Source organism: Balaenoptera physalus (genome assembly GCF_965194825.1).
Source record: "Balaenoptera physalus genome assembly, chromosome: 15".
Taxonomy (NCBI): Eukaryota; Metazoa; Chordata; class Mammalia; order Artiodactyla; family Balaenopteridae; genus Balaenoptera; species Balaenoptera physalus.
Genome location: NC_138894.1, coordinates 51436844 through 51456972, shown reverse-complemented (window position 1 = coordinate 51456972; position 20129 = coordinate 51436844). Strand labels below are relative to the sequence as shown.

The window sequence follows — 20129 nt, the reverse complement described above, 5'->3', positions numbered from 1 at the left end:
ATTTGAATTAGGAGCTGTCTGATTTCAACATCTGTGCTATTTCTATTATACTATGGTGCTTCTCATTTAGGGAACAAGAGGAAGAGAAGAATTTAGTAAAGGTGAATCATGGTGTATTACAAAGACTATCCACTGAGCTAACCTGGCCAAAATCTCTGATTTTACCAGATTCCTCCACTCTCAACAGAGATACAACTTAATAATTAAGCTCTGTCAATTCTATCTTTCACATCTCTCTTGTATTGATATTTGATTTCAACTATCACTGCTTGTGAATTATTTTTCATTAGATTATTGCAACAGCCTTCTTAAAACTTATTCCTTGTCTCTATTCTCAGAACCTCCAATCTACACTCTAATGTCATCAGTGGTTTAAACAAACAATCAATCAAACAAACAAACAAAAAGCACAAATCTGATCACATTACTCCCCGATCAAATTTTTCAGCAAGTCCTTTGTACGGCAAAGAAAACCTTTGTCAAGTGGCTCCTGAGTGTTTAGCCACTTCTCTGCTACTCCTCCTTCCTCAATTTTGTTCCAGCAAGAACAATTAATTTTTAGATCCTATACCACAGTAATAATATACTTTCATCACACCTCCTGTTTCTGCATTTGCTGCTCTCTTGGCCTGGTATGCCTCCTTAGGCAAACTCCTACTGAACCTTTAAGTCTCAGCTCAAGCAATCATCTTTAGAAAGTCTACCTTCTCTTGCAGACTAAGGTATTCCTTCCCTTATATTTGCTGTATTTCTATGGTTTCCTATACACACCTCCATTACAGAATTTATTTGTATTTCTTGCTTTATATTAATAGTTCATTAAGTGCAGGATCCATGTGTTTTTATGTTAGTATTTCTGGTTATTAGCCCAGAACATAAACATTAAAAAAATATATATCGAAATAATAATGTTGAAAATCAAGAAAAATTAGCATTGCATTTTCTCTGCCACCAGGTATGGCAATGATAAAATCATAAGTAATATTTCAGAGTGCAAGATTATTTGGTACCTACATGTACTGTCTTTGTTCAACATGAAAAAGATCCTTGCTTTCCATATTCTGCTCCAATAGTGTTCTGTTCTGTAGCATTAATGTCTGAATTTGATCTAGTAGATGTCGATTTTCCTCTTCTAAATTTCCTTTAAGTTGGCTTAGCAACTGTTTAAACACAAACATTTATTTTTTAAAATATCAACATTTATATTTAACATAAATCCCCCAAAACATCTGAAAAATATAAGTACTTCACAAAGATTTAAGTCTTCTGCTATTTGAACAATCAGATGGTTGTACTCTGATTAGAACATGAGTGATTATTTTAGTAATAATGACAGCTAAAGTACTGGGTTATGTGCCGGACACATATGTTTTCTTAATTCTCACAAACACTGGGTTTAACATATAATTAATTATCTAGTTCCAAAAACACTGCTTTCTTTACAGCTGTTTGACTTAAGAGTCCAAAGCTAGATTCCCATCTCTGACTTCCATTTAAGTAGCTATAAAATGCTGAACAAATTAGTAACTCTCTGAGCCTCAACGACCCCACCTATAAATTGAGGATAACAACTCCCACCCCCCAAGACTGTTGCAAGGATTAAATAATATATGTAAAGTACGTGGTGTCATGCCTATGGCACACAGTAGGTACTTAATATACCTCATTCTTCCCCCAACCACTGTTTTCAAGAAACCTTAACAGTTTGTGTATAATTTTTATGGCTCGATCCAAGGGAGTCAGGTAATCTAGTATCAATAAATGGGTGGTATTACTACTGATTATTACTAGTAGTTAGACTGCCAGCATGATTGAGCTGCTTCTTCTCTGTAGTCAATAGAAATTAGAAATATGCCTTAGTTAGGCCAGAGGTTTCAGTAGAAGTCAGAGAGCCCAAAGTAGTGATTGTCAAAATTTAGTGTCACTTGTAGAATATATTTTTTAAACGTAGGGAAAAAAAGCAAGCAAAAAAAAAAAAGATAAAGCAGATAGTATAATACTATGAATATCCATAAATAGCCATCTATATCTAACAACTGTCAATACTGTGCTATATTTGTTTTATTTATCTATATGTTGTTAAATTGAAATGCAACATATGTGGTAGATTCACTACAAAATTGAATGCAGTGCTCCTCCCTGTACCCTCTTGTGCTGTGACTTCTCACTTTTCCTATCAAGAACTGGAATCTACTTCCCCTCTTCTTGAATTGGGAATGCCTCTGGCCAAGGGAAGGAGGCAGAAGTGATGGTGTGATAGTTCCAAGCCTTGGCCTCAAGAGGCTTATGTGCTTCCCCTCAGTCTCTTGGAATCCTACTGGAGGATGACAGACCACATGGCACAGACAATTTACACCAGCTGGGGCCACCTTAGACCAGGCAGCTCTCAGGGTACGTGCCAGCTAACTGCAGATACAGGAGCAAGCCCTACCAAGATCAACTGATCTTAGCGCACACATCAATGCAGATTAGCATATCTGCTCAGCTAACCCAGACTCATGAGCAAAAATAAATGTTTACTGTCCCTTACCACTGAGGTTCTATGGTTCTTATACAGCATTACTGCATCAGCAGACAACTGATAAAACATACATACAGAAAAAAGAACAAATTTTAAGTGTATATACAGCCCTATGAATTATCACAACATGAACTCATGTGTGAAGGAGCACCCAGATCAAGAAACAGCACATTAATTGTATTCCAGAAACACTTGTTGTGCTCTCTTCCAATTACCACCCCTTCCCACAAAGATTAACTACTATATGAACCTCCGACACTATGGATTCATTTTTCCACTCCCTCCAAGTCATGTTATTACATGACTTAGCCCCTAGCCAAGGGTTAGCATTTGACTCAAGTTGGGACAATCAGCCAGGGATAAGGTAGTTAGGGCCCTTTCTGATCTCTCCTGAGAAGTCTTCTAGACCACCAGTGACATGTAGGACCTTATCAAGACAAATTATGGCTAGCTGTCTCATTCCTTGGATCTCCACATTAAATTTCTGAGTAGTTTGCTGGTCTGTGACTTGCCACATCCAACATTCCAACCTCAGGCTATCTGAGAGTTGGCCTTTGACAGCCCTCCTGGGTGTGGAACTCTCCTGTTCTCTGCTCAAATCAAGCCAGTCCCCTCCAGTAGCAAAGTGGTTGGTTTTCAAGGCTTGCCCCTTGCCTGAACTACCAGGTATGGAGAAAAGGGAGGAGGGGACTAAGAACGGGAGAAGTCACATGATAAAATGCCTCAAACAACCTCCTACCCAAAGCTGAGTAGTTTTTCTTTAATAAATTCTTCTCAATTTGTTGTATGTCTTTGCTTGAGTTCCAGAGCCCTAAAATGGTTGTTTTTGATAGTTCTGTCCAATTTTATTGTTTCCGGGGAAGTTGATTTTGTCATGTTCTTCACTGTACGTCATGTTCCTCTGTTAAGTGTATTACCCCAATTATATTTTATTTAAACTTTTATAAATCACAGGCAGAATGAATGTTCTATAATTTCTGAACTCTGTTGGGTAATTAAATATGTATGATTTCAAACTAATTTTTCTATTAGTTTGTGATTTCAGACAAAAAGCTTTCAAGTATTACTTTTCTGATGCAGTCTATTCCTAATTCCATTTAAGGGTTTGCTTAAGTGCCAGTTTCCTAAAAGTTCCAAGAAATTCAGACGTTAAGCTATACTCAAGCTTTAACAATTTAGGGACCAATCATAAAATTTAAGAATTATTTAAGGCTTTCAATATCCTTTTTCTATTTCAAAACTTTTATCGCTTTATCAAACCATCATGGGAAGAGGCATGGAATTATGTTAAGAGTAGAACTGTATACATAAGGCATATGTCACTTCTGTTCAAAACTCTCCCATGGCTCCCCTGTTTTACCCAGAAAAGTGTTTTACAATGGCCTATAAAGGCAACATATCTGGCCCAGGCATATCTCTGAGCTCATCTCCTACAATTCTCCCCCCTTTGCTCATTCCACTCCAGCCACACTAGCTTCCTTGAGTATTCCTCAAACATACCAGTATTCCCCTGGCCTAGGTTCACTGTGTGGGCTGTTTGCCTGGAATGTTCTTTCCCCAGATATCCACATAATAATACACTAATCTTCAAATCTTTGTTCAGGGATGCCTAGTTAAAATTTCAACCTATACTCCCTCATCCACTTAGGGGGTCCTTATCCCCCTTTACCCTACTCCATTTTTACTTGCACATAACTTATCATCTTGTAACATACCATATGTTGCAGACTAATCTTCAAAATGGTTACAGCAGTATTTCCAGTCCATATGCTCTTCCGGAATCTTGCCATTCACCATCAAGAGGCTGAGTCTATTTCTCTTGCCCTTGAACCTGGATGGGACTTTGACTGCCTCGGTGAATAGAATGCAGGGGAAATGATGCTGCATGACTTCTGAGGCTTGATCATTAACAAAGAGATGGCTTCTGTCTGGTTCTCACCATGTTGTGAGAAAGCCCAAACCAGTCCATGGGGAGAGATCATGTGAAGAGGAAACTGATGCTTCTAGCCAACAGCCAGCATCAACCACCAAACATGCACTCAGCCTTTCAGTCTTCCAGCTGAGGGCCCAGATGCAAGTGGAGCAGAGACAAACTGGCCCCACTGTCCCTGTCCAAATTCTGACCCACAGAATATGTGAGCATAATAAATGGCTGTTTTATACCACCAAGTTTTGGGGTAAACTGTTACACAGCCATATGTAACGAAACACTGAAACACTATATATTTCACTTACTTATTACGTTTATTGTCTACTTCCTTCCACCAGAATATAAGCTCCACAAGGAAAGAGATTTTTACCTTTTTGGTTTACTAATACATGCCAGGTGGTCAGTAAACATTTTTTCATTAAACAAGGGTTAATCTTTCAAAGTATCTGAACATATAAGTTTAAACTAATAATAAAAATTGTTGAAATTAATGATAAAGGAAGAAGGAAGTTTTTCTGAATGATCTGTGAATTTCAATTATCCCTGACCAATTCTTTTAGAAAGACCCTACTGAACTTATACTGCTATTATGATTATTATAATATGATTGTTTACTTTTTAGGCAAGTCTTGATACCTAAAGAGAAGGAAACAGCAATTAAACTTATTAAGCTCACCTCACACTGGTTATTTAGCTTGGTGGATGTGATGTCCAGTTGTTGGTATTGTTCCTTTAACTTTGAAAATTCAGCTTCTAATCTTGTTTGTTCCAGTCTGGAACTATTTAGAAGACTTTTCAAGTTTTTATGGTCAGTTTGTAAAACTTCAGTCTCTTTTAAAAGCTGATTATATGTATGATTCAACCTATAATTAGAAATCATGATATAAATAGAGTTAGATTCTCTTAACAGATTTCATTATAATTTACACAGTGTGAAAATGCTGTAAATCACATTCAGACATACTGAAAGAATATAGAAGATTCTCTTGCCAGTGATTAAACTCATCAAGAATCAGTTTCTAGTCTGTAAAAACTATACTTTAAAACTTTTAAGTATTAATACGAAAATATTTAGATTAAAGGACAAAAGAGAAAATAACCAATCCAGTTTTGATTAACCTAGAGAATTCAAAGATTCTACAATTCAACATGAAAAAAATAAAGAAAAATCAGATCGAGCAAATTAATCAATCCAGTATGAGACGTGGTAATCTATCAATCTGTTGCCAGATAACTGAGATATACAAACTTCAATCAAAATTTTAGTTATTGAGATTTGTGCAGTTGTGGCGAATTGTTCATATTTATGCAGTCCTCAATTATTCATGATAAATTTTGGATTTTTTGGTAAAAATCACAGTATAGCCTTTTCTGTTCCTTTCCACTATTATACCTTTAGAACAAGGTCCACTGACCTCTAAGAGGGAGATCAGCAAATTCTTTCTATAAAGGACCAGAGAGTAATAAATACCTTAGGCTTTGTGGGTCACATGCAATCTACAGCATGCTCTTCTTTTCTGTCCCCCACCACAACGTTTTAAGATGTAAAAATTGTTCTTTGTTTGGGGGTTGTACCAAAACAGGCTGCAGACTGGATGTGGCCTGCTAAGCTAGCTGTAGTTTACTAACCTTCATCTTATGGAAGGAATTAAGATCAGGAACCCACAAAAGGGCGGAGGAAGCCAAACAAAATAAACTTTTGCTCAGGATGGTACTTGCTCAGAACATCTAATAACTTAATTCAACTCATTTTCCAAAGAATTTGAGTAAGCTTATAAGAATTATAAATAATAAAATAATACATTTTAAAAAATCATGACTTGGTAAAAAAAGTAAAATGGCAAGACCAGAAACATACAATAAACACTCCATTAATAGGTTGAATCCATGTATGAATGCATGCCATGTGTGTAACAGCTGGGCAAACCTCACTGAGGCATACAGACAGCTACATAATGCTTCATGGCAGGAGGGGATATAAAGAGGTAGAATATACCATGTCCTCAATATCATCCCACTGGCAAATACTAAAATAACCTCTTTAAGAGAGTTTTTTTACATTGTCCCTCAAAGCTGAGAACGTTAACACCAAAATGCAATTCAGTGAACATAATTCTAAAGAGACCAAGACAACCTAGTCCACCAACTTTCTTGGTTTGGCATTATCTAAGATTAAAACTTAAGCTATTTAGAGAAATGGATAAACTACTGTTCTTTAGATTAAGTCTTCACAAATATCTTTTATTTGTAAAAGAGCTCTTTCAGGTTTTACTTAAAGCCTTTTCTTCCCTTAGAACACAAGCATGAGTGCATAAAAGCTGGGCAAGAACAGCATTAAGAGATAGAAAATACTCTACTCAGGACCACTCTTCCCTTCCAAGCCTGCATAATCTTCTGGTTCAAGTTCATCATGCTCAATTTCTTCTTATCATTTAGGCTGAGTTCTTTCTGGAGACTCTTCATTAATGTATGCAAAACAGATTTCTGGAAGGTCTACTCAAGTTCACAAACTGTCCCAGTTTGGTGTGAATCCCAACAAGGAAAAAAGGTTAGGTTGAAGATGGGACTTCCAGACTTAACGCATTCCCCAATGTTATGTATGTAATATGTCCTTGTATCCTGTAAACTTGTCACAATTTGGTCTTCTGTTGTTTATACTGTACAAATACATGTTCCTTGATTCTAGCTTGGTGTTGAGCTTGTTAAAGTTCAAATCCATCAGTACAGAATTTCTAGTTGTAAAAATTCCTAAATTAAAAACTACTAAGTATGAAAATGAAAATGGCTCTAGAAGCCTAGGGATTTTTTTAATAAAGGAAAAGAAATAGATGTTTAATTCTAAAAATAGATTGCATTAAATCCATAATAGGACAAATACTCAATGAATGTTCCCCATTGAATTTTGTGTGCTGTCTTTCAGCACTTCTGCTACGGCAATGTAAAAGCAGTACAAATGTTTAGGCTGTTTAAATTTTTCAAAGGCTTCTAAAAATTTTTTGAAAATGTACTCTTATGAAGTAGGCTGATCACCAGTTGACAAGTTATGATTTTCCCAAGGCTTCAAATTAAAAAATAATTTGCCCCATGGCAATATGAGACCATTAAAACCTAAGACAGTTAAAACTAAAAGTACAAACAATGAGCTAGAAAATGATAAGGCTGCTCACTTTTAGCACCTTCAAAGACAAGAATCAGGATACCAGACTAGCAGAAAGAGAAAGACAAAAAGAATCAGGTTTAATTACATTCTGTCTCAATAAAGTATGTAAATGCTATCGACATACATCGAAATTTTGTTTTATAATGTGGCTTAAAAACTTAATTAGTTGAATAAATCAAGAGAAACAATGAGAGAAAGCAGAAGATCCAGGTTTTCGTCTGAGTCATTCTATAACTAGCTACATGATTTTGTTGGGTAATTTACTTATTGCTCTGGGGTCTTTTTAAAAAATTCTAAGTTATGGATGGTACTACAAAGGGGCAACATACACGCTGGATATAATGAATAATACAAAACTAAAATATATAAATATTTATTACCTATCATTTTCACCACAAAGTTTCTTGTATTCTGCAGCTACAGTTTCATGGTTTTTGTTTTTAAGCAGCATTTTTTCCTGTTCTACTTTCAGTGTTTTTTCCAAATCTTCCAATTGTCCTTTCTGTTTTAGTAACTGATTGTAACTGGAAAAAAAAGTTATGTATTTGGTTTATAATATTTCCTTAGAAAAAAAGAAAACATTTTAGAAATAAAGGAAACAATAGTAATTTATTAATATGTATCACATAAAACATGTAAATTTATATACATTTCCTACATAAATTATCTCAGAGCTGTTTAACATATACAATTTATTATATTACCCAATGAAAATTGGTTTTAAGTCAACAACACAAGAAAAGATAATAAATTACCGATCTTCAAGGTCTTTATGTTCCACCTCAAGATTTTTGTGGGCAGACTTTAGAGTTCCATGTTTAGCAATGAGAGACTCATACTCTGAAGCCTGTCGTTCATGCAGAAGTTCCAGCTTTTCATGATCTTTGATCAGAGAATCATAGAGAGATTTCAGGTCTTCTCGCTCTTTGATTACAGATTCATTTTCATTTTCTAAGGAAGACTGCTGGATTAGGAGTTGTGCATTCTGGTTCATAAGTGAGGTACTTTGGGAATTAAGAGTGGAATTTTCAACCTACAAGAATGCATACTCTATTAGACACAAGAAAAATAGCTTATAATGTTCTTTTTTTTAAAGTAAAAGACAATGTTAACTTTAGGGAGCACTAAATAAATCACTGCATATATATTCATATTATACTGAGAAAATTTGGATTTTAGCACCCTAAAGAATAAGGTTACCATTTAATTTTGATTTTTGGTAGGTGTTACGATATATATTATGATATACATATCATATATATGTTTTGGGTTGAATTATTTAATTTAATTAATTTATTTATTTTTGGCCGAGCCGCACGGCTTGCGGAATCTTAGTCCCCCGATCAGGGATTGAACCTGGGCCCCCTGCAGTGGAAGCGTGGAGTCCTAACCACTGGACTGCCAGGGACTTCCCAGGGTTAAATTATCTTAAATGAAGGTGATTAGCAACAATTCCATGAAAAAGAACAAAATTTAAATGCTAGTTTATCATTTTCTAGAAGTTGAGAGTTGATAGAAGTAAACAATTACTCGTGAATATTCAATTGGTAATTTTCTCAAGTCTAAATTAAATTAGTATTTGCTGTATCATTTGGAAAAGAGTTAGAGAAAGAACGACGTTTAGATTCAGAGGGGGAACTTCTTCACTGCTTTTTAAGAGGTTTCAGAGAGTTGCACTTTCCCCCACTTGACTGTTCTATTTGAAAAGACACTGGTAGTGTTAAGTGCAAGATGGATCATTTGAATTAAGGATAAGTCCAAAGACAAAATTCTCATGCTGTGTTGTTTTCCAGTAACTTAACTAATAGATATGCTGCAATCATACTCTAAAACAAGGGTTTCTACCTGATTAATTATTAGCAGCTTGATGAAACGGGTAAAAGGCCATAAAGTCAATATAAATAAAATTATCTTTATTTGATGAGTAAATTTATTACTTAATTTAGAGGCTCTGACATTTAAAAAATGCTGATATCCGAAAATTTGGCAAAGCACATACAGAAATACTTTATCTTCAACTAACTGTTAAATTCTCTCACTAGGAAACAATGTTACCATGTCTAGTCATCCTTATTTTAATAGCATAATAGCATAATTCAAGAGTTTTGTTGCATATCCCGATAATTTTACATTACAACCTGAAGCTTGGCATTCTGTGTTTGAAGAGTGGTATTCTGCTCCTGTAATGATACTGTCTGCCTCTGAAGTGCAAGAATCTGAGCCTGCAAATTATTGTTCTGTGTCTCAAGTTGCTTCAGTTGAGTTTTCAATGCTTGCTTCTCTGCTTGCAGTGTAGCATTCTGAATAAAGAAAACACATATTTAAAAAAAAGCAGCATCAAACATATTTCTGTGTAACAAATACTAGAATGTTATACAAGTGTTTATTAACATTATAATCCAAAAAAATCTCAACAATCTTGAAACAGAAAAAGACAAAACATTTCCCCTCTATCCCAAATTGTAAAAAGATATTTAATCTAAGGAAAAGAAAGCAATACTAAAACCTTAATATACTATTGTGTCTGTGCTCTGCCTGCTTTATAATGTCCAACAAATAACATATTCCATTATACATATATTTATTAACACAAAAAACTAGAATGGGATTGTCAGTTCAATGGTTTTTATGCTGTTCAAAAGTGCCCAGAGTGCATGGGGCTATGTCTAGCCAATGGAGTGTACCTTTTCAAATTGCCCAAAGGCAAATATATATATATATATACACATACAGATGTGCGCACGTGCACGCATATGCGCGCGCGCGCACACACACACGTGGTGGTCCCAGGGGTAGCAGCAAAACTAAGTATTTTATAAACACAAATATTTGGAAGAGAAGCAGGAACAATCTAAGCCATCTGTTTAAAAAATTTAGTCCATAATAGACCTAACAGATGTTACGTATTTTCTTTAGTGTTTTTTTTCATGGCATAAAACACTCACTAAAACTCTATTTCATCTATAGGACTTCTGGAGCAAATCCAAACAAAACATACTATTTTCAATTTTTCTAATACATATGGCCATATTTCAATTTTATAGTTAAACAGCTGAATTACTATGTAAATCATTATATTTAATGTGATAGATAATAAAATGTTTGTTATGGATATTACATTTTCAAGATTATTTCTAAATAAAAATTCATTTAAAAATTAGCATCAAAAAGTATAAACAAAGAATCCTTTAGAAAACCAAAACAAAACTTTAATGTACAAGGCCAGAATCTGTATAATTGCAACATGCAAAAAAAGTTACAACTGAATCACAACAGATCACTTTTATCGTATCTACCTTATGGGACAAAGACAACATTCACTTTATAGGCTTTCAAGTTATATATACTACATATCACTGCATAAAAGGCAAGTCATGATTTGACCCATATATTATACCATAAAATCAAAGCTGAGGAAGAAAAATGCTTTAAAAATGGGTGTTGATATTGTACTTGTGTTTTGTTCATTTGATCACATACAAAGGATGAAAATAAAATTTACACTGGAAAATAATATGGAATAATGATGTACTTGTATACCATTTTGATACACCAAAGAGGTGAACCATTTTTCACCTACACATGTTAACTACTATTATAGGTCAGCTCTTTAGAAACCAAAATGTACAAACGCTAATGATAAGTCTGGGTATTCCCTAAGAATAAGAAAAATTCCTACAGTCTATAATGAATAGAAGAGATAACTGAGAGTAGATAAGATATCTCAGAACAGGAAAAAGTTTACAATGGAAAAGTATGAAGTCAACAATATATGTACTAGCAAATGCACAAAAATTACCAGTCTAACATAGGGTAGCTATCTTTATAAACCCATCATCTAAAATGGCTAAACTATGACAACCAAGTAAATTTTTCCCCCAATGGAAATTTATAGAGGAAGTCAATGGAAAAAGAGATTTATCTTATACAACATTACACACCAAATTTTCTGAAATGTAATTATTAATCCAAGTGATTGATCTATACATATATATCACTGAATAATGAAACACAGGTATTCATATATGGCTGATATATATAAAAAAGACATAAAATAGCTCGCTAATAATATAAAACATACAAAATATTTTCTCCTATCACTTCAATAAAAATTAAAAGGCTGGTAATATCCAATGTTAATCTGAAAAAATAGGTATTCTGTTAGTGGGACTGAAAATTGATATTTCTGAAAAGCTCATACGATTATATCAATTAAAATTAAAAAGCAGAAACTAACACAGCATTGTAAAGCAATTATACTCCAATAAAGATGTTAAAAAAAAATTAAACACACACACATACACATTGAAATATGTATATATATATATATATATATATATATGCTCTCTGTCCTATCAATTCTGACAGGAATTTATTACCCTATGAACATGTTATATATGGATTTTCACTGCAGCAAAATCTGAAAATAACTTAAATGTCCATGGATGTGGGATTTATTTAAATTATGGTAACATGCACACAATGGAATAATACAATACACAGTTATTAAATAAAATGATATAGTTCTGTATCTGCTAAAATAGATCTCTAAGATAACATAATTGAAAAATGGAAATAAGATCCCACAAGTGTAAATCTGTAAAAGAAATATACGTCTATAAACAGATAAATCACAAACATTTTTCTGGGAAGATAAAACCGTTTTCAGTGATTATTTTTGGATGAGAAAGTAGAAATCAATAGTGAAGGAGATTAATTTTTGACTTCACGGCTTAAAGTTTTCAATTAATATTAAACTACAAAACAATGAAAACCATAACTATTTTACTTGTTAGCATGTTAAGTTCTTTAAGCTCATTTATCTTTGAAGGATAAATGGTTGTTGAATTTGATTATTTTCTACTGTCAAATATTTAGTAAACTCATTTAGTGAATATTTATTAAGTATCTGCTATCTACCAAGCGTTGTTTTACATACTGAAGGCACAGTGATGTAAAAGAAGGACAAGCTACCTGCGTTCAAGGAGGTTTTTTATAGTAGTCAAACAATAAATCAATGAATAAAAGAATTTCACCGGTAAAAAGTTCTATAAAGAAACTAAACAAGGCAGTGATGTGACAGTAAATGGTTTAAGTTGGGGATAGCTACTTTACTGGGGGAAGGGGTCAGGGAAAACCTCTTGTAGAGGTTTCTCATATGTGTTATGAGACCTGAATGCTAACAGAAGTCAGTCACATGTTCCAGGTAGGGCAAGCAAACAGAAAAGCCCTGAGATAGGAACAAACGGAAAAGGCCAATATGACTACAATTAATTTACTTATTATGTGCCAGTCACTGTTCCATGTTTTCCACATATTAACAGATAATAATAATAATATCCTCTGATTAATAAAAATGGTTGGTGGAAGAATAATATGGTATAAGGTCAGAGATACAGGCAGGGCAATATCAAAAAGGATCTTACAGATGCAGTAAAGAATATGGATTTTATTATAAATGAAATGGGAAGCCATTGAAGATTTTATGTAGGAAAATGACATGACCTGGATTATGTTTTAAAAATAACTCTAGGTTACTACATTGAGAATGGGTTAGTTTGGGAGTGAAAGGGGCAGACCAGTTAGGAGGATACTCTAATAGTCCAGATGAGAGATAATGGTACCTTAGACTAGAGTGGTAGCAGCAGAGATGAAGAGAAGTAGATGAGTTTGGGTTATATTTACAAGACAGAGTTGACAAAGCTTGCTGATGGACTTACATGAGGGTGACGAAGAAAAGAATATTAAATTATTAGTTTTTCTGTGTGTTTTTAATATTAAAAAATAAACCAGTCAAGAAAGTATAAAATGAACAAAGATACAAATCAGATAAATTTTCTGAGTTATATATTCAATGATCCTTTTCTTCTAGAAAACCTTATTCCTACTAAACTACTTACATTTCTTTCAACTTCAATTAATCTGTCTTTAACTTTCAGAAGCTCTCTGGTTGTTTCTTGACTTTCTCGCTCCCATTTGTTATCTTCACCAGAAATTGGAGGAGAGCTCTGTACCATCCTTTCCTCATCTTGTCTCTGCTTGAGAGCTTCATAATTCTTTTTCACCTAAAATTTTATTTAAAATATTTTAAAAAATTGAAGTATAGTTGATTTATAATATTGTTTTAGTTTATTTAAAATATTTTAATGGGGAGAAAACATACCACCAAGGTTATAATATTTATCATAATTAGTTTGACTCCACAATGGTCTGGTGAATGTGAGAGACAGTTCATTTAAAAATATGATAAGTAATATATATGATTATAATTATTATTATGATCACAATTTATGCTTTGTAAAATTCAAATCCTTTCCTGTAGAAATATTAAATATACTCTGCTTATATGCCATGTTCCTACAATATATTTTGTAATTTCAGATCCTACTGTTTATGACGAAAATATCACTGAAGGATAGATTAACTGGATATAGACATGCTGCTAAATACTAACAATTGTTTTTAGAGCTATTTATAGCTGATTTAGAGATTTCAGAGATTCCCATAGCAGGAACAAATAAAGACTTGACACATGTTAATTCCCCTTAAAAAGATACCTGAAGTTGAAGAAGTATCTATATATGTCTGGCCTTTTAAGAAGGATTTTGTTGCTCAGAATGACCTATGCTAATAAATAAATGACTTCTTTATTCAGATACTGACCCACATAAAATTTCTGTAATTCATTTTTATGAAGAGTGAGCAATCCAAGGATATATCTTATCTAGGGTTTTCTGGTTTTCTGGTATAACCAAATCCTACTTTAAGAGAGCAAAATCAAAACTAAAAACTTGGGGACTTCCCTGGTGGTGCAGTGGTTAAGAATCCACCTGCCAATGCAGGGGACATGGGTTCGAGCCCTGATCCAGAAAGATCCCACAAGCCGCGGAGCAACTAAACCTGTGTGCCACAAATACTGAAGCCTGCAGGCTCTAGGGGCCGCGTGCCGCAACTACTGAGCCCACGTGCTGCAACTACTGAAGCCCACATGCCTTGAGCCCATGCTCCGCAACCAGAAGCCGCCACAACGAGAAGCCCATGCACCGCAACGAAGACGAGACCCTGCTCGCCGCAACTAGAGAAAGCCTACGCGCAGCAACGAAGACCCAATGCAGCCAAAAAAAAAAAAAAAATTAAAAAAAACAAAAAAACTAACAACTTGGTAATCATCTAAAATTAACTATTAACTTAATTACTCTCTTCAATTTAAATTGATGATTATTATACTTATCCTGAATTACTAGTTTATCCTAGGAAATGATTATGATAAATTTCTAAATTAACCCCAAACTTTCTATTGAGACAAGGATATAAATGTTTAAAATAATTCAATGTCTGATGCAACCTTAAGAAGGCTTATGGCTCAAACTTTGCTACTACTACTGAGTTAGAAAATAATGATGTGAGACTAAAGAAAAAAAGATGCCAAGATAGAATGTAATTTAAATCTTGGCAAGTGACCTAACAGGTGTTCTGGGATCCTGATTTTCCATTTTTTTAAAAAAAATACTTTCAACACCCTAATAACATGGATGGATGGCATCATTTCCAGTCTCCTATTTTACATTAATTTCCCACAGGATCTTTTTTCTAGGTTTATAAGAGCTAAAGACATATGTCATTATTAAGAAGGGGACCTGAGAAAAAAACTCAAAACTTCTCATTTTTAGCCCATTGTTCTTACAACTAAGTTTCAAAAATGGTTCCTTTACCTTATCTATCATTAATCAGAATCTCTGACTTATGTTCATATAGAAAATGACATATTTTCCATCAAGGTTTCTCAAGAGGCAGCATATAGGTGCCTTTTTATCTAATTTATTACTCTTTGCCTTTTAATTGGGGATGTTTAGACTGTTTATATTTAATGTGATTACTGACATGGTTTGGTTTGAAACTGCTATCTTGTTACTTGTTTTCCATTTGTCCAACCTGTACCTTGTTCTCCCTTTTTTCTTTTTCTGCCTTCATTTTGATTTTTTGATTCTAATTTTATCTCCTTTGCTGGCATTTTAGTTATACCGCTTTGTCATGCTATTTTAGCAGTTATTTTACGCCTATTACTCATATTTAGCTTTCATAGTCTATGTTCAAGTGATACACCTCTTCACGTATAGTATTAAAAATTAGAACAGTATAATTCCAGTTGAATACATGTTTATGGCAGGAAGCTAGTCCAATAATAGTCCAATTATGCCAAAATGGCTGGAACTGGAAGATAATGATGGAATTTTAAATCTCTACCTTTTAGACTTGAAATACATCTTATACTAACCCATCCTCAAACCCATTTATTTTCTGGCTTAGTAGCTTCATGAAATTGACTTTATTTGCAATGTAGTGATATTGCTTAACAGGGCAAAAAATTCAGAAAATAAAGCAGATTAATGGCATCTGGCACCAAGTTTTATTTAATTTTTTTGGACAACCCTTTACGTTAACTAAACAAAGTTCCAGAATTTCTTCTGTAACAAAATATGTTTCATGTTAATGTCTGAGACAAACACCAGCAATGATGGTACTGGCAAATGAGGAACAAATCCTTTTCCCCTTCCTGCATGAGAAATTCATCTTTGGGTAACTGTTTCTCTGGAAACGTGATAAAATTGGAATGGTCTATGTTACCAGGCAAGACTGCTTATGGGAAAAATGATCTCTGATTGCTAAATTGTATTTGTAATTAAGATAACTATAAATATCTAATAGGCAGCTACACCTTTGAACTTCTCTGAGTGCAGCAACTCTTAAATCTTAAGCCTGTGAAGATCTTAAATCCATGCCTTGGAGTTGTTGCAAGAGATGATGACTGCTGTGAAGCATGAAGTCTCAAAGCCAGGGCAGCTCCCGCACACAACCAACAGTCATCTGGTGAGAAGATGACTCTCAGACAATTATGTGAAGAGGGACACCTGATAGTGCCCTACCATCAGCGTATATTTCCTATAGTGTTCCGAATCATATGGTTCTAAATGTGGCCTATAGTAAACTTGCTGGTCTGAATGTTTGGTTGACTGTAAAACCATTCCAGGTATGACTACAGAGCTGATAAAAGGGAGAATAAGGCAGAACACGACTCTACCAATCTACCATACACTAACCCTATGGAAAGGGCAAGCCCCTTCAATTTCAGTTTATTCAGGTGGGGAAAAGAGTAGCCCCTGCCTCACATACTTCACTGAATAATTCCAAATATCACAAGAAAACAAATTTAGAAAAGACCTCAAATTTTTGAGATCAAGTGCTTTCTTATACCACACATACTATTTCCCTCAACTTGCTATCCTCACACCCATATCTTTGTCTATCAAACTTTTACCTGGATTCTCAACAGGAAAAGAGTGCCCGTGAAGTGTCAGAATCACACTGAGAGTTCTTCCCAATGAAATAAGCCTGCCTCTTCCCCATCCCACTCGCACAATTCTGATATGTCCCTTACTGCATGAGGGACATTCATAGATGAAATAGGATTGAATAAATTATAGTGTATAGACAAAATAGTTTGTTACAAACTACACGACAAAGATCTGTTTAAGAATATTCTAAAACTTAAAAGGAAGAATAGACAAAATGTTAATAAAATTATGTTTCATTTTTATTTTCTACTTTACACTTTTCTGTCCAAATATTTGATAATTAGGGAGTTCCCTGGTGGTCCAGTGGTTAGGACTCGGTGTTTTCACTGCCAGGGCCTGGGTTCAATCCAGGATCAATCCCTGGTCAGAGAACTAAGATCCTGCAAGCCGTGCAGTGGGGCCAAAAAAGAAAAAAAAAAAAGACAATTAAAATTCTTTCCAAGGAAGTCACACTTACTGTTTTAAGTTCTTGGCGCAACTGCTGGTTATAATTTGTGGACTCTTCTAATCGAGCTTCTAATGCAGCGATTTTTTCTTCTTTTATTTCAAGGGACTTCTTTAGAGTGGATTCTAATTTTGATTCCAAAAGTTTGTATCTATTATCCAAGTATAAAAATAATATAGTTCATTATTGGAGGTCAGAAAATTATTTTTAAAGATAATTTATGACCACAGATACTGATATTATAAATAGACTTTATAAAATAGTCTTTCTAAAAAAGAAGCAAATTAAATTATCCTGCTCTTACTGCCCACTCCCCCTTTTAAACTATTCCTGGTAATGAAAAAACAAAAAATCACTGAGTAAATCAGTAAATCACAGCTCCAAATTACATTTTAGGCTGTCAAAAGCAAAAATTAGTACTCAAAAAAGGCATCTGGAAGATCTGAGTCTCAAAATGTTCCTTTCAGTTTTGTGAGAATAGAATCTATACAAAGAGTAAGTGGATGGATTTATCACATTATTAAGCATTTGTCTATGATATTAATATGTAATGTATTTATACAAGTACATATGAATAGTTGACTTAAAGCTCACTGAAGACTTTACATTCAAGGCATAGAGTACTTGCAGAATACTAAAAAAAAAAGGAATGATATGTTAAGACACAAGATACTGGTGACAGAACAGGAAGAGGAAGATAGATCTGAGTGTCAAAATTTTAGTTATCTTTTTGAATGGTGGGTTCATGAATATTTATATTATTCATAAGGTTTTTTTTTTTTTTACAAAAAAGGACAGTTCATGAACACACTTTGAGAGTGAACCACAGACTAGGAATTATGGATTAATCTATTTCTACACCTAAGAACCTCAATGACTAAACCAAATAAAAACCTAAAGTACAAATATGAGAAATTTTTATCATACTCTGCCTCTTACTGTAACTAATTTGTGTGTATATATTTTCTGCTCAGCCAGATTTTGAGTTCATTGAGAAAAGAGAACAAATCTCACTCATTGTGGTATTGGCTTGAGTCAACAAACAATTTTAAAGCATGTAATGAGTGTGACTTTGGATATATTAAATTTGTGATGCCTGAGTTCTGGACTGTCCAGATAGAGATGTCCAGTAAGCAGAGAATAATATGGGTATTAGCTGAGATGATGGACAGGAATGCTCATGGAATGGATAAGAGGCTTAACAACATAACCCTAGGAAACCATACTGAAAGAGAAGGCACAGGAAAAAGAGCTGTTAAAAGAGAAAGACAAGAGTGATCACATTGCACTCTGTTTGCAATTCCACCACTAAATTTACTTTGTTGCACTCTATCTATTTATACATTCAATTCCACAATTAGACTGTATATTCCTTGATGGCAAGAATAAATATCTTAATAATAACTATTTTCAAAGGAGGTCAAAGGGAACGACATCAACTGAAAGATGAAAAGGTTAGACTAACAAAAGAATTAGGGATACCATCTGAGATTAGAGGTAAAGACAGATGCAGATACACATAATTCCAAGATGGAGGGGATGGAATGTTAAGGGAATTTATGTCTGTGAACTCTAATTTTCTTTGTGATGTTAAGGTTAACTTACTTGCTGAGAAAGAAGCAGGTTTAGTGGCTTAAGACACTTCGTTTCCTGATCCCCCCGATACGATCATAGTTATTAACTGCTCTCAATTCCCTTTCCTAAAAGTTTTATTTCAATATACATACCCTTATCTCCATATCTAATGCTTTCATTATAAATGAAAATGTGTGGATTAATGAATACACTTACATCTTGCCTAGACTATTACAATAGCTTCCTAAATGGTCTCTGTACCTTCAAATTTGTCCCTTTTCTAATCCATCTATAATGTCACTCAGGACTGCTCAACACACCTTTGTGCTTTATTTGCATGGAATGCCCTTCCCTATTTCCACCTTGCAAATTTCTGTCATTCTTCAAGATCCAGCTGAAACATTATTATTTATTTGATGCCTGATAATCAGCAGATAATAAAAGCTTAATTAACATTGATTAATTGTATGAAGTAAGGTTTGGGAAGAGATACCACAGTGTGAAGGGCCCCTCAAAAGCTGGGTTTATAAATTTAAAACAGGGTCAGTTAAGGCAGATGCGTGGTTTGCTGTACTTTTTGCTCTACATTTAAAATGTCTTACACATGACAGGTAGAAAATCTGTCTGAATAAAGCAGAGATGCATATTCAGTATCTATATTAAAAGATAGTCAACTAAATTGTCCCTTAACGATGTGTTTAACTCAAAAAATATTTTCTCATGAAATACCTATATAGTAATTAATTCAATTAAGATTGCTTGAATTGATTGCTAGAATAAATGCCTCAAATTACTTCTATTTGTTATTATAGAACTTTTAAAAGTATCAATCTATTCTATTAACTTTGAATATTCTCAAAATTACATAAATAAATCCCATAAAATCAGCATTAATTTTTCCTATATACATTTAATATAAAATATACTTACTAGAACAGTAATAATGGGTAGACAACAAAAATACAAATTATATAGTTACAAAAATTCCAATGAATTAAAATCTAGTGTACAAAAAACAATATTCTTAACAATACACACTTCTATTCTAGCTGGAATCATGTGGCCAACTAGATGCCAAATAGTAGACTACTTGAAAATCCAATTAACTGATAGACTATATTTACCATGGTAAATTCTCTTTAAAC

General features: G+C 33.9%; 1 protein-coding gene across 7 annotated transcripts in view; it reads right to left on the bottom strand.

Moving 5' to 3' along the window:
• Nucleotides 1-20129, bottom strand: part of CCDC88A (coiled-coil domain containing 88A) — a 123326-nt gene that overhangs the window by 16729 nt on the left and 86468 nt on the right. For all 7 annotated transcript variants that reach the window (XM_082426227.1, XM_082426228.1, XM_082426229.1 and 4 more), the window contains 7 exons: nt 17422-17560; nt 13512-13676; nt 9750-9911; nt 8367-8644; nt 7992-8135; nt 5128-5314; nt 1015-1160 (listed from right to left, as the gene is read on the bottom strand). In XM_082426227.1, coding sequence (XP_082282353.1) covers nt 1015-1160; nt 5128-5314; nt 7992-8135; nt 8367-8644; nt 9750-9911; nt 13512-13676; nt 17422-17560 — 1221 coding nt within the window. The remainder of the gene's footprint in view (nt 1-1014; nt 1161-5127; nt 5315-7991; nt 8136-8366; nt 8645-9749; nt 9912-13511; nt 13677-17421; nt 17561-20129) is intronic.